Source organism: Heptranchias perlo, chromosome 25, assembly GCF_035084215.1.
Source record: "Heptranchias perlo isolate sHepPer1 chromosome 25, sHepPer1.hap1, whole genome shotgun sequence".
NCBI lineage: Eukaryota > Metazoa > Chordata > Chondrichthyes > Hexanchiformes > Hexanchidae > Heptranchias > Heptranchias perlo.
In genome coordinates, this window is record NC_090349.1 from 29,891,978 (window position 1) to 29,907,947 (window position 15,970).

The 15,970-nt window shown below is 42.9% G+C and overlaps 1 protein-coding gene across 3 annotated transcripts in view; it reads right to left on the reverse strand.

The window, feature by feature from the left end:
- The window catches only part of thoc5 (THO complex 5), a 35,347-nt gene extending 33,566 nt beyond the window's left edge, over positions 1 to 1,781 (reverse strand). For all 3 annotated transcript variants that reach the window (XR_010967210.1, XM_068005916.1, XM_068005914.1), the window contains exons 1-2: positions 1,617 to 1,781; positions 821 to 964 (exon numbers count right to left, since the gene is read on the reverse strand). Coding sequence is in view for 2 of the 3 variants with exons in the window: in XM_068005916.1 (XP_067862017.1) it covers positions 821 to 964; positions 1,617 to 1,718 (246 nt within the window). In the remaining variant the exon portion in view is untranslated. The remainder of the gene's footprint in view (positions 1 to 820; positions 965 to 1,616) is intronic.
- Positions 1,782 to 15,970: the final 14,189 nt, after the last annotated feature.

Sequence of the window (15,970 nt, forward strand, 5' to 3'; positions counted from 1 at the left end):
TAACTACATTCTAGAGCTTCTACTATTTCTATATCCAGGTCTGCATGAGAGTTACCTGAGTAGTGTCTGACATATTGGACCAAAAATCAATCTTTTACCACATTTACTCATTCTGATTCTCACTTTCATTAAGAAATTCCAAGCGTATACTGGGTTGATTAAAGTTGTCCTTATTAGATTGTCTTTACATACCCTTTTATCTTATTCTACATGTTGTCATCATCCTTATCTTGCTTAGGGGTCTGTGGCACACCATTATTGTTAATTCTGTCCTTTGCCAGTCAACTCAAACCAGATTATTTCAATTTATATCTTCCTCTGGAATATTAATTCACCTTCCTTAATTGCTAAATTCTCTTGAGCATATAATGCTCCTCCTCCTCTCTCATCCTTTATATCGTAAACAATTTTACAACACCAAGTTATAGTCCAGCAATTTTATTTTAAATTCACAAGCTTTCGGAGGCTTCCCCCTCCTTTATATCCTTTCAGAACATCCCATGCAGGAATCCATTTCTATCTAACATGGTACTGTGTTACTGTTTTAAAAAACATAATTTCATTGCCCTAGCTTTTCACTTGGGGAAGCAGGCACCAATGCCACTCCTTGGTTGAAAAGTGTGCTTGAGGGTTCTGGAAGAGAACTGCATGGACAATTTTATTTTCCCTTGGTGCAACTGACACTGGGACTCAAACACACTACACTAGTCAAGGGTCCAGGGCTGTACAGCTACAGACAGTAGGCATACATCTCCACAGATCTTCAAATTCCTTGTGATTTTTTAAAAACTCAACCTTATATAAATGTAGTTCTGCTTACAGCATCTTTTCCTCCTTTACTCTTCAGTTCATGAATCTCAGCCATCAGTCTTTGAAGATCCTCACACGTTTTCTTGTACAGATCATAGTCTTTAGCAGGGTCTCGAGTGTCCACTTCCACTTCTTCACTGTAAGATTTACTCTCCTAAAATAAACACTTGTTTCAATATTTCATACATATAAAAAAAGCTATTAATAGTGACTGATAACTGGCGCAGATGAACATGGAAGTAATTTAATTGGTATATTGACACTAGCTTACAGGAACTACTAAGTGTGAAGGGTCTGAACTACTGTCAGGAGGATTTTTTGGGTAATTTCTCAATCCTGATCAACTCTGGGTGCTTCATGCTCCTGTTGATCCAGCTTTAAGCCAGTTCATCTGATGTCACCAGCACTTTGCAGACGGAAGTTATATTTTTTTAAATTAAAAATGAAACACTAGGGGTGGGGATTTATCCACGTTAGCTTCATCTTTTAAAGGGGAACTGATGCTGAGATTCGCACTTTAAGTAACCCAGACACATCAACAGCAATTTCCAGCCCATAACACCAATAAATTTAAATATTTGCTCTCTTTAACATCCTCAAATCCTATTAGACTTTAGCACATGATACCTACGTCGGAGTTCTTTGGGCACTGACGGCCTTCTGCTGTTGCTACAGGTTCTTGTGGTCTGTTTGGTGAAATGTAGCTCAATGTGTTTAACAGGAGACACTGAGCCCGGCCCAGGCCTCGCTGCCACCCACACCTCCATTCATATTGTCCACGACCCTCGCCGGATCCAGCTACCCACCTGGTCGCCATCACCCCGAGTCTTTCTGGGCTCCTTCTCCACCGCCCCGCCATCACTCCGAATCACTTTGGTTTTCCTTTTCTTCGCCGAATCCGTGGACATTTCAGCTTCTCGGCTCCAACAATTCGAGCAATGACCCGGAGACGTTTCTGGCTCCGGCGGAAAGGGATGGAAACGCCGTCTTTCACCTGTGGGGGGCGCTGTTACCGCAGGGACGGGAGGCTTTTTGCTCCTCCCCGCCTGCCGAGGGCGCTGTTACCGCAGAGACGGGAGAAGACTTCCCCGCCTGCCGAGGGCGCTGTTACCACACAGATGGGAGGAGTCGTCCCCGCCTGCTGAGGGCGCTGTTACCGCAGAGACGGGAGAAGACTTCCCCGCCTGCCGAGGGCGCTGTTACCGTGGAGACGGGAGGAGTCCTCCCCGCCTGCCGAGGGCGCTGTTACCGTGGAGACGGGAGGAGTCCTCCCCGCCTGCCGAGGGCGCTGTTACCGTGGAGACGGGAGGAGTCCTCCCCGCCTGCCGAGGGCGCTGTTACCGTGGAGACGGGAGGAGTCCTCCCCGCCTGCCGAGGGCGCTGTTACCGTGGAGACGGGAGGAGTCCTCCCCGCCTGCCGAGGGCGCTGTTACCGTGGAGACGGGAGGAGTCCTCCCCGCCTGCCGAGGGCGCTGTTACCGTGGAGACGGGAGGAGTCCTCCCCGCCTGCCGAGGGCGCTTGAGTTTAAGAAATAAGTGAACTTTAACATGCTGAAGAAAAGATCATAGATATATTTGTGATTATAGACAGTTTCTTTCAGCACTGCATTTTGCTCTTGTCTTGATAAAGTAATAGTTTTGACACTGAGAAATTAGGTTTGTGTAGTTTCGGCCTTTGGATCACACTCACAGGGAGCATGAGTTACTTTTTCGGTACAAATTCAAAAGCTCTGGCACACGGCAGGATGAAGTGTGTTGAAAATAACTAGAGGAACTAACTGCGTTCAATTTTTATTGGGTCATATTTCCAATAGCAGCCCAAACTTGGAAAGTAGTATCTACAAGCTATTCCTTTCCAAACAAAATACCTGCCAAGGCATCTTCCTGTTGAATTGAGTAATTTGGATGCTAAATGAGTTAAAAGTCTTGGATTTACATACTTTTTTACTTTTCAAATTTGTCTTCCTTCCAGACACCTTGACAGCGTTGCTGGAAAGAAAGGGACCATGGATTCCAAATGCCGCCCATGCTTTTTGTGATTATTTTGCACAAAGTGCGGTTGAAGTAGGGTGAAGCAGATTATGTTAGTTGTTTGATCTCCCCTGAGATCAATTCCACATACATGTTTAGATGATATAGTAACAAGCTGTGAATTGACTGTAAAAGAGGAGGTAGTTGAGATACTGGATGGACTAAAAATTGATAAATAGCAGGTACTAGAGGAGGATAGTAATAGACTTCAAGAGGACATAGACAGACTGGTGGAATGGACGGACACATGGCAGATGAAATTTAACGTAGAGAAGTGCGAAGTGATACCTTTTAGCAGGAAGAATGAGGAGAGGCAATAAAACTAAATGGTACAATTCTAAAGAGGGTGCAGGAACAGAGAGACCTGGGGGTATATGTGCACAAATCTTTGAAGGTGGCAGGACAGGTTGAGAAGGTGGTTAAAAAGGCATATGGGATCTTGGGCTTTATAAATAAAGGCATAGAGTACAAAAGCAAGGAAGGTATGTTGAACCTTTATAAAACACTGGCCCCAGCTGGAGTATTGTGTCCAATTCTGGGCACCACACTTTAGGAAGGATGTGAAGGCCTTAGGGAGGGTGCAGAAAAGATTTACTAGAATGGTTCCAGGGATGAGGATTTCAGTTACTTGGATAGACTGGTGAAGCTGGGGTTGTTCTCCTTAGAGAAGAGAAGGTTAGGAGATTTGATAGAAGTGTTCAAAATCATGAAGGGTTTAGATAAAGTAAATAAAGAGAAACTGCTCCCATTGGCGGAATGGTTTTGAACCAGAGGACACAGATTTAAGGTGATTGGCAAAAGAACCAAAGGCGCTATAAGGAAAAACCTTTTTATGCAGCGAGTAGTTATGATCTGCCTAAAAGGGTGGTGGAAGCAGATTCAATCATGGCTTTCAAAAAGGAATTGGATAAATACTTGAAAGGAAAAAATTTGCAGGGGAAAGAGCGGGGGAATGGGACTAACTGGATTGCTCTTACAAAGAGCCAGGCTCGATAGGCCGATTGGCCTCCTGTGCTGTAACTATTCTATGATTCTATAATTCTATGAACTCCCTCCAACCTAGTTTGAGTGACAGGCAGGCCTGAGCAAACTCGACTTGACGGGAGTCCAGCACAAAACATGAACTATTGAGCAACCTAAATGCTTAACCAACAGCCTGCTTTTTAATAAAACAAAAACTATAAATTAATTTTCTATTTCAATAACCTTGAATAGTATTAAATATTTTGGGGTGTTACGGATAAGATTGTTCTTTTACTGCTAGGAATGGGGTTTGAATAAGTTGAAACTAAAGAAACTAAAGAAAGAAAGACTTACATTTATATAGCGCATGTCACAACCTCAGGACATCCCAAAGTGCATTAGAGCCAATGAAGTACTTTTTGAAGTGTAGTCAATGTTGTAACCTGGCAGTGAATTTGTGCACAGCAAGATCCCACAAACAGCAATGAATTAATGACTAGATAATCTGTTTTTAGTGATGTTGGTTGAGGGATAAATATTGGCCAGGATACCTTTGAATGTTTCCTCCCTGAGAATAAAGTGTCCAAAGTGAAATTAATTTGGGTAGTTTCAGTGGAGCTCCTAATAATGACTAGTTCACAGTGTGAAATTGCTTTAATTGGACAATGTTGTTCAAAAAGGCCATACAAGGATTGCTGAAATGGGAAAGGGAAATTTCTTGCTGCTGAAGAAGTTAGTAGGGGCTAAGGTGCATTGCTGACTGGGGAAGACCAAAGAGAGTTCTGAGTTTACCTAGCCTGTGCAGTGACTATCTGATCTGGGAGTGCTCAGTGTTGATACTAGATGCAAACATGGGAAATGTTTCCCTCCCAGTACATATTACCTTGATGCCCACAAAATACATTTAAAATAAAATGTTGTTCTGGAAAAAACCTGATACTGAGTCTGGCTTAATGCTGCAAAAATATAAGAGATGAAAAACTCAAAAGCATTAATATGTTTGTCAGACTCTTTAGAAGGAAGTTTGAGGATTAATCTGATGCCCGGGAGAACCAGTGTGGCTTTGTGTCACAGCTGAAGACTCCAAAAAAGTAAGTTTTTTATCTGCAGCCCCAATGGGGCTCAAGGGACTTCAGGCAGAGCAGATGTGGGCCACTCCACCTTGCAAGATGGGACTGTGCCCTGGTCATACAAACGACGCTGTTCACCGGGATTTGGGAGGAAATCTTTGACCTGGGGCTGAGGCTGGGGTGGTATTGGCCAGGATACCTTTGAATGTTTCTTCTCTGACAATAAAGTGTCTACTTGTGCCAGTAGAGCGGGATCCCGGGTATTTCGAGGCAACACTTTTTTTTGTCTGAGCAATGCCGTGGGAAATCAACTAATAGTAATTCTCATAAAAGTGTCAGAAAAACATTGGAATTCATTCAAAGTGACTTTAAAAGGGCAGTATATTTTACTATTTGGCTTCAGAATCAAATGGGAGGAGAAGAAGATACAAAAAATAAAAATGTAACCTGGATGTTAACTAGTCAAAAAGGTGTGTGATTTAACCACCTATGAATACACTTAGCCTGCCATTAAAACAAAATGAATATTGAGACACGCTAATGTCATAAACTACAAGACGAAAGCTTGAATAGTTCATAAATGCACCAGATGGGTCAGTGGAGATCTGGAGTAATAATTAAATCACGTACAGTTTTCCAATATGCAAGTGTGTTTTTACATCAATAAAATTGATGTATACATGGAAGAATTCAAATAAACTGGACTAGTACGTTCTGGGTAGGACTAGTCTGGTCCATAATGAGTGGGATTAAGTACACATTATTATTGCATAAGGTCTGCGAAGTGCAAAAACCATCAGATGCTATAGTCCATTCATTGAGAATAATGAGGAAGGAGGAACACAGTCAAACTGATCTGGCCTGGACTTTCCATGTCTCCACCCCCCCACCCCAGTTTGGGTGCAATTCTGGTAGGGCGGGACTTCTGTTGCTCTGCTGACCCATATGGGCAACAACGGGGAGTTGGGGTGGAGACTTGCTGCAGCACGCTTTTGGGGCTAATGACAGCGGGAGAAAGGGGCCATGTTCAAAAAGAAATTATATCTTTTCAAAAATTCTACTTTTATCAATAGAGCCTGTGTATAGGAATGCTCCGAAAGTGCTTTCAGAGGCCTCTTTTCAGTTCTTGACCCGGGTGGCCTGGTGATCTATGAACATTGGACCCTGGGACCCAACAGACAGCTGCAGAGTCCAGCATTCCAACTGGACAAATGCGGAAGGCTTGGAGTAGGTGGAGACACAGCAGAGTGAATCCCCGAGTGGCTTTTTGCCTCCGCCCGCTGCAGATCCACCAATAGATTGGACGGTGGTGGTGGGGGGAGTCAAAAAGTCAAACCCTTTATCTCTTTCCCTTAGCTAGGCATGGGAAAGAACGTTAATAACAATTGTGAAGAACAGGACACCTTAACATCCCCAGATGAACAATTTATCTAAATAATGAGCATTGTAAATTAATTGCAGTTCTCAAATAGTGTTTTTTCTTTCACCTCTATACCCCTCTATTTCATCCTACAGTAAAGTTTACCAGCTATCAATGGTTTACCTTAATGCATCTTCAGTCAGCCTATTTGCCTGTTCCCAGCCTTAACAGATAGGGCTGCAAAAATAAATGAGATGAGAAATGTTCATTTTTGCAGTTTAGATCTGAAAGGCAAAAAAACACCACAGCCACTCTGATGTCATGCATATTTCATCAACTACAGCATCAGAAATGTACAAGAGGCAGTGTAATCTGCAATCCAGTCAGATTCTGCATCTCAGATTCAGATACTTGGTTTGGAGCCCAATTTTGCCTTTCCTTGCTCACGTGGCAAGTTGTTAGTCTTGTCACAAGTTGGTTGTTGGATACAGTATCCGGTGACGGTTCAGTGACCAGCTGATGTGGGAGAAAGAAAATTGTCTAGGGTTCTATTGTTAATCATTCTTTTATGTCCCGACCTGCCAGTTGCAGAAAGGTCAGGGTAAGGAATATGTGATTGTCTGCTTGTCCTTTCAGCCAGAGCCCATACTACACAACTCAACAGTCTTTGAAGGGAAGAAAATGGAGATTGAATACATTTAAAAATGGTAAAAAATTGCAAAGAACGATTTTTGTGACTATAATGGCACAAAACTTTTGTATTTTGAAGCTGAAAAACATTCAGTACTCATAGGCGTCCAGTAGTGCCCACATGAAATAAATGTAGCAACTTCAAAGCCTTTTAAGTGATTTTGTTTGTTATAGTGGCCTGTCTATGTGCACATTGAAATGAAAAATGTCTAGTTTGCTGTACATTTTTGAGAAATGATATTGCCTTAATAAAACAAAATCTCAGAAGCTGGAACACCACTTGTGTAGCAATATATTGTCACATTAACAGCAGACACCCACTTATAAGGCTTGATTCCGAAAAAAAACAAGTGATTGGATTTTAAATGCATCTGTCATGCAATATTTGGCATGTAGGCTATTTTTAATAAAAGATAAACATGCAAGACTTTACTTTGTGAGAGTCATTTCTCAATTTAAACCCATAGGAACTGAGTCTCATCAGCTGTAACCTGCAGAGGGCATCAGCATGCTGAGGCTAAGCTTACTAGAAATGTAGGATGGGTAATAGTCATATCATGTATCAGGTATCAACCATTTTAGGTACTAAAAGATAACTGAGTTTTCTGTTTTACCAATGACAAGTGTAAGGAAGTCTTGCTACAGTTGTACAGGGCTTTGGTGAGACCACACCTGGAATACTGTGTACAGTTTTGGTCTCTTTATCGAAGGTAGGATATATTTGTCTTAGAGGCGGTGCAATGAAGGTTTACTAGATTCATTCCTGGAATGAGAGGGTTATCCTATGAGGAGAGATTGAGTGGAATGGGCTTATATTCTCTGAAGTTTGGAAGAATGATAGGTGATCTCGTTGAAACATATAAGATCCTGAGGGGGCTTGACAGGGTAGATGCTAAGAGGTTGTTTCCCCTGGCTGGAGAGTCAAAAACCCCAGGGGACATAGTCTCAAGATAAGGGGTTGGCCATTTAAGACTGAGATGAGGAGGAATTTATGCACTAAGAGGGCTGTGAATCTTTGGAATTCTCTACCCCAGAGGGCTGTGGATGCTCAGTCGTTGAGTATATTCAAGGCTGAGATAAATAGATTTTTGGACTCTAGGGGAATCAAGGGATATGGGGATCGGGCGGGAGAATGGAGTTGAGGTGGAAGATCAGCCATGATCCTATTGAATGACGGAGCAGGCTCGAGGGGCTGTATGGCCTACTCCTGCTCCTATTTCTTATGTTCTTATTAATTCAAGACAATCAGTGAGTGATGCACATTAAAAAAGGGGGAAGATAATTCACAGCTATCTTGTAATGTACGGACTTATCATCCCTTAAATCAGTTTAAACAAACTTCTTTTAAATGGATCTTGGTAATTGTGACTGATCAGATAAGAGTCCTTGGAGGATAATACATTTCGTACATCTGCTGATACTTTGTCAGATCTCTTGCACGAGAATGCTGTTTCTCAAGACAATGTGACATGTATGCCCTCCCACCAGCCTCCTCAGATGCTTACATATGTGGGAATAAGCAGCCAGGGTGAGTGTGACCTTCAGCAGCACAGGCCATGCATCTTTCAGCAGGTACCTTAGGAGCTTCTGCTATTCCAAGATGAGGGCTACCTCATGTGATTACATAGAAATACGTAGAAGTTGCAACACGGAAAAAAGCCATTCAGCCCAACCAGTCCATGTCAGTATTTAACTTCCACATAAGCAAATAGTCCTAATTACATTTACCCACCTTCCACCTCTTTTTCTTCATCCACCTATCCAATCTTATCTTAAATGTTCACTTAACTTCTGCCTCAACACTTTATTGTTTGTAGGCAGTTGTAATGTGTGTCCCTGATGGGGTGGGTGAGGATGCGATGGGCAGGGATCCACTTTATCTGAAGTTGCCCTTTATGAGTTGATCCAATATCTGGCTGGAATCAGGCATTCCTGATTGTGCTCTTTCTCTTACAGGACCTCAGACTGCTGTCCATGCTGTTAGGGTCACATTCCTCATCTCCCTCCAGGTCCATTAGATTAATTTATTTTCTGATGACAACATTGCATGCAGCAGGGCACAACGATCTTGGAGTCTCTGGCGGGACTATATTGGAGTGCACCTCCGGCTCTGTTAAAGTGCCTGAAATGAGCCTTTAAAATGCTTGTGGCTTCTCATTGTATTGGTACTCTTTGGGGGTTCTCAGGTTCCCTAATGAGATCATAAGCTACTGCTGCAGAGGGTAGTCCTTGTCCCTGCCATCAACCAGACCTGTGCCTTAGACCTGTGAAGAGATTTGGGATTCTTGACTGTAATAGGTGAAGAAATCAAGACAACTCCCTAGGCAGCCAGCACCGATATGCATAATTATGTGTCCTGGCGTCAGATACCAGCTGCGGTGGCTCAGGTGGATGTAGATTTCAGGTCCGGGGCAAGCAGCTGGTATAACTCAGTTACGGTCTCCTGTGGGAAGTGTAGCCTCCGATGATCTATTATAGTCAGGTCATTGAAATGCAGGGAATACACTTACGTCCTTCATGGGTGTGTGGTCATTACACAATAACCAAAGGATTGTTGGGTTGCATCCAACTATCCCATCCACAACACATTTTAGCAATCCATCCCCCTCACCTCAGCCTCCCAGATCTCTAGTTCATTTTCTTCTTAGCTCCTTGGAACTCAGTTTCCACCTCCCCTCACCCCTTTGGAGCTCTGCTTCCCCTTCTTCTCTGCCCTTAGCCTTTTGGATCTCCACTTTTACAGTCTTGGATCTCTGCTCACCTCTCCCCTCAAACCCTCAGATTCTTAGATCTCCTGTTACCCCTTTATCCCCTCTCCTCAGTTCTTTGAATCCAAAGTTTTCCATTTCCCCTCCTCTTGGCTTCTTGGGCCCCATTTTCCCCATTCTCTCAGTCTGTCTGATCTCTAGTTTCTCCCTTTCCTTATACTCTCAGACCCCTCCAACAGACCACATTCTATTGGCCAGGTGTGGTCCTAATATCCTGGGTTTGTTGGTGAAGGAGAGTTAGGACAAAATAAATCTACAGTCCTCGCGGGGGTGTTTGCTAATTGGGGAAGGTTTAAACTAGAGTGGCAGGGGGATGGGAACCTGAGCGGGGAGTCAGAAGGGAGTAAATTTGAGGTCAGCAAGAGAGGGGAAGACCCAGGGGAAATTTACAATACAAATAGTACAAACAGTTGTTCAAGAATAAGTGAAAGGGAAAAGCGTAGAGCAGCAGAAAGAAAGTGTACTTTAGGCACTACAGATAAAGTGAAAACTAGAAGGTGTAAGGTGATTAACCCAGCATCAATGCTGAAGGTCAGGCTAGGGTGTGTGGCCCAATTAAGAGTTCTATATACAAATGTACAGAGTATAAGGAATAAATTAAATTAACTACAGGTTCAAATTCAAATAGGAGGGTATGACATGATAGCTATTACTGAGACATGGCTGCAGGATGGTCAGAATTGGGAACTAAATATACCAGGTTATAAGGTCTACAGGAGAGATAGGGAAAATGGAAGAGGGGGAGGAGTAGCCTTAGTGATTAGAGATGAAATCACTTCAATGATAAAGGGGGATATAATGAGCGGTAAGCAGCCAACAGAGACCTTATGGGTTGAATTGAGAAATAGGAAAGGATCTAAGACTATAGTGGGAGTTGTGTATAGGACCTCTGGCAGCAGCTCTGAAGTGCTAGATTGTATAAATGCAGAGTTTAGACAAGCGTGTAACAAAGGCATGGTGGTCTTAATGGGGGACTTTAACCTTCACATAGATTGGGAAAAGCAGACTAGCAACTGTCAGAAAGGTAGTGAATTTCTTGAGTGTGTCCGGAATAGTTTTCTACAGCAGTATGTCCTAGAGGCAACAAGGGGGCAAGCCATACTAGATTTAGTAATGAGTAATGAACCAGATTTAGTTAACAGCTTAACTGCGCGCGAACATCGATCCAATAGCGATCATAACATGATCGAGTTCAAGGTAGTGTTTGAAAGGGAAAAAAGTGAATCAGCTGCTAAGATTCTAGACTTGGGTAAGGCCAACTTGGGATGAGACAGAGACTGTCCACAGTAAACTGGGCAAATCTGTTAATGGATAAAACAACTGATGATCAGTGGGAAATGTTCAAAGAAACATTTAACGTGATACAGAATCGGTTTATACCCCTGAGGGGCAAGAACTCTACTTGCCAAAGAAAACAGCCACGGACAATTAAAGAGATAAGGGACAGTATAAGACGTAGGGAAAGGGCATACAAAAAGGCAAAAAATGGCACAGATCCTAGCAAATGGGAAAGATACAAAGGTCAACAAAGGGTCACAAAACAGATGGTAAGAGCTACAAAAAGAGAGTATGAAAAAAAACTTGCAAGGGATATCAAAACCAATACGAAGAACTTTTATAGTTATATTAGGAAAAAGAGCGTGGTCAGGAGCAGTGTTGGCCCCTTAAAAACTGAAAGTGGGGATATTGTCATTGACAATGGGGAAATGGCAGACATGTTGAACAATTACTTTGCGTCAGTATTTACAGTAGAAAAAGAGGATAGCATGCCGGAAATCCCAAGAAAACTAATATTGAATCAGGGACAGGGACTCAATAAAATTAACATAGGTAAAGCAACAGTAATGAAGAAAATAACAGCACTAAAGAGTGACAAATCCCCAGGACCAGATGGTTTCCATCCCAGGGTTTTAAAGGAAATAGGTGAGCACATTGCAGATGCCCTAACTATAATCTTTGAAAGTTCTCTAGATTCAGGAACTGTCCCGCTAGATTGGAAAATTGCACATGTCACTTCGCTTTTTAAGAAAGGAGAGAGAGGGAAACCAGGGAATTATAGACCAGTTAGCCTAACATCTGTTGTGGGGGAAATGCTGGAGTCTATAATTAAGGATAGAGTGACTGAACACCTCGAGAATTTTCAGTTAATCAGAGAGAGCCAGCATGAATTTGTGAAAGGTAGGTCATGCCTGACAAACCTGATTGAATTTTTTGTACAGGTGACTAAAGTAGTGGACAGGGGAATGTCAATGGATGTTATTTATATGGACTTCCAGAAGGCATTTGATAAGGTCCCACATAAGAGTCTGTTAGCTAAGATAGAAGCCGATGTAATCGAGGGAAAAGTATGGACTTGGTTAGGAAGTTGGCTGAACGAAAGGCGACAGAGAGTAGGGATAATGGGTAGGTACACACATTGGCAGGATGTGACTAGTGGAGTCCCGCAGGGATCTGTCTTGGGGCCTCCATTATTCACAATATTTATTAATGACTTAGATGAAAGCATAGAAAGTCTCATATCTAAGTTTGCCGATGACACAAAGATTGGTGGCATTGTAAGCAGTGTAGATGAAAACATAAAATTACAAAGCGATATTGATAGATTAGGTGAATGGGCAAAACTGTGGCAGATGGAATTCAATGTAGGCAAATGTGAGGTCATCCACTTTGGATCAAAAAAGGATAGAACAGGGTACTTTCCAAATAGTAAAAAGTTATAAACAGTGGATGTCCAAAGGGACTTAGGGGTTCAGGTACATAGATCATTGAAGTGTCATGAACAGGTGCAGAAAATAATCAATAAGGCTAATGGAATGCTGGCCTTTATATCTAGAGCACTAGAGTACAAGGGGGCAGAAGTTATGCTGCAGCTATACAAAACCCTGGTTAGACCACACCTGGAGTATTGTGAGCAGTTCTGGGCACCGCACCTTCGGAAGGACATATTGGCCTTGGAGGGAGTGCAGTGTTGGTTTACTAGAATGATACCCGGACTTCAAGGGTTAAGTTACGAGGAGCGATTACACAAATTGGGGTTGTATTCTCTAGAGTTTAGAAGGTTAAGGGGTGATCTGATCGAAGTTTAAAAGATATTAAGGGGAACAGACAGGGTGGATAGAGAGAAACTATTTCCGCTGGTTGGGGATTCTAGGAGTAGGGGGCACAGTCTAAAAATTAGAGCCAGACCTTTCAGGAGTGAGATTAGAAAACACTTCGACACACAAAGGGTGGTAGAAGTTTGGAACTCTCTTCTGCAAACGGCAATTGATACTAACTCAATTGCTAAATTTAAATCTGAGATAGATAGCTTTTTGGCAACCAAAGATATTAAGGGATATGGGCCAGAGGCGGGTATATGGAGTTAGATCACAGATCAGCCATGGTGGAGCAGGCACGAGGGGCTGAATGGCCTACTCCTGTTCCTATGTTTCCTATGTTCCAATGTTTCTACAATTTCTGTACTGCAATGTAGTTGGTAAATTGATCACCAGGGGGAGACAGCACCATTGGATTCTAGTCAAGCTGTCTTATAAATTTAAACAGCTGGACTGAGCATGAGTGCCATTAAACATGATTGTGGAGAAGCCTGTAATCAAAATCAGAAGGGCCTGAATTAGAGTGGCTCTTCAGATAAGGCCTTGTATAAACTTAAGGTAACATTGATCCAGAATTTCCTGCAACGGCAAGATCAGCAGTATGCAGTAAATTTTGCCATTTTGCACACTGCTGATCTCGCCGTTGCTTACTTACTCCAAAATTTCCTGGATTTCTCATTAGAATAGGGCCACAGCGAATATAGCGGCGAATCAGAAGCAGTGCTTCCAGTGGCCAATGCTTTCCATTAGACGCGTGCATTCTGAGCAACGTGATGCTGAGCTTTTTGTCTGACTGATCTCAACATTCAAGGGAGCAAACCTCTACTGATTTATGTTTCATAAATGTGTAACTCGTACATGCATCAAAAAATAGCTTTCCTTCTGAAGAGAAAAGGCAATAACATGGCTATTGTATAAAAAATTCAACCTTGATGAAATATTAATCAGAACTTGTGCTATTCCATCAATTTTGTGAGCTGTAGTACTGAAACTTTAGATACTTTGAAATGCCCTTAGATTTTTAGGTTGTCACCTCGATGTGACTTGCAATGTTGGGTTTCACTTGCTTCTTGCTGCTTACTGTTAAATAAGGTCCCATTGAAAAATAAATGTAACTACTGCAGTATAAGACTATTAACCTCACAGAAGAAAATGCACTCAGTATAAGCTGCTCTACATCTTGTCATGTCTGTACTACTTGATGAAGGATGCTGTCCTCATGGAGTTACAAGCCATCACATTGAAGCCATTCTGGTATGCCTCAACAGTCACTGAGCTTTGCTTGATGACCTTGGGTGTCAGAAATTTGATCAGCTCGCTGAGCTGGAAGAACTCAGCCTCTCTTGGCAGCCTATCCTTCTCCGGGAAGTGGTCGAGCAGGACCAGCTGCTTGTCTCTTAGATAATCCAAGACATACCTGAAGAGCTTCATCTGACAGCTTCATGGTCACTTTTATTCTCTGGATTCAAATTCTCAAACTGCCATAGTGGGATTTGAACTCACGTTCTCTGGGTTTTTAGTCCAGGCTCTGGTTTACTAGATCAGTAACATAATCACTACACTACCATAGCCTCACATTTGGAAAATTTGTTCAATATTTCAACGGCAATTTTAATTTGAGGTCTAACAATAAAGTATTGAAATTAGATCTGATCATCATGTTTAAAGGAAATCAATCTTGGTGCAATAACACCAAGGACCCACAAGCAACATTATTTTACAGTCTAAATTGCAGCGGTGATAAAAGTAGCTTTAATTCCCCTCCAAGTCACACACCATCCCGACTTGGAAATATATCGCCGTTCCTTCATCGTCGCTGGGTCAAAATCCTGGAACTCCCTTCCTAACAGCACTGTGGGAGAACCTTCACCACACGGACTGCAGCGGTTCAAGAAGGCGGCTCACCACCACCTTCTCAAGGGCAATTAGGGATGGGCAATAAATGCCAGCCTCGCCAGCGACGCCCACATCCCATGAATGAATTAAAAAAAAATTCAGAAAATTCATTGCGGTGGATGGAGGGGCAGAGCTATGATAATTAATTTCTCAATGTTCTGGTGTCGGTAATGACAGAGCGGTGCAAAAGTCCAAGGAAATTATGTTGTGGTGTAAGTAATAGAGTAATTCACTAATGCCATAATTTCCTGAGACTTTTGCACCGTAAAATGGGCCCTACAACGTAGATGCATCATTACAATGGCGCAAGTTTCCAGGAAATTCTGGGCCGATCATATTTACCACAAATTTCTATTGCATCATCTGATGTTCAAAACATTGATTCTCTCCCACTTCTGTTAACCTCTTGGGTCTTCATATCCTCCTCCCCATAAGTTTTCAGATCTCTGGTTCTCCTCCTCCCGCAGCCTCCTGCATCTGCAGTTCCTCCATCATCTCAGCCTCTCAGATTTCCAGTCATCTCTCCCTTCAGCTTCATATTTCAAATCTCTTGAGTGTCTTAGTTCTCAGGCTCCCCCTCTCAGCCTCTCAAATTTCCAAATCCTCCCCCCCCCCTCAGGCTCACATATTTCCTGGTCGCTCTCTCCTTCAGCCACCCAGACCTTGAGTCCCCCCTTTCCTCAGCCTCCAGAGCTTGGAGTTTGCCCCTCCCTCAGCCTTTTACTTCTCTAGTTGCTCTCCTCCCTGAACTTGTAATTTCTGACTGCTGAGCCATGTTCTAGTGGCTTGGCTCAGTCCTAATGTGTGGAGTTGTAAGTGAAGGAAAGTTTGGATGAAATGAATTCATACTTTACTGATTTTTTTCGTATTGCTGTGCAGTGGGTAATTAATCAGCAGGGGGAGCCAATACTCCATTATGTTCCCGTTACACTGGGGTCAAGATTCCTTGACCCTTCCGACAGTATGTTATCCCTTAGTAAGCCAGCACTGCAGAGGCGGTGAGGTTGGGATCTGTGGAAATGTTGGGAATCTGTTGGGAATGCCTGCGACTTCAGCCTTGCAGAAGGCCATTATGAGCAGTACCACCCTCTTCCTGGGCAGGTTGGGGAATTCATGCCAGGAAAATCAGTTATTTTCTTGTGAGTGGAATGTGGCCCCTTTACAAAGGGATCTGCTCGGGGCTGAGATAGAATGTTTCCAAGGATATCCAGGTAGCCCCTGGCCCAGCCAATGAAGCTTTTTATGGGTGCCCAAAATGTACCCCTAGTAGCGTGGTATGCTAATGAG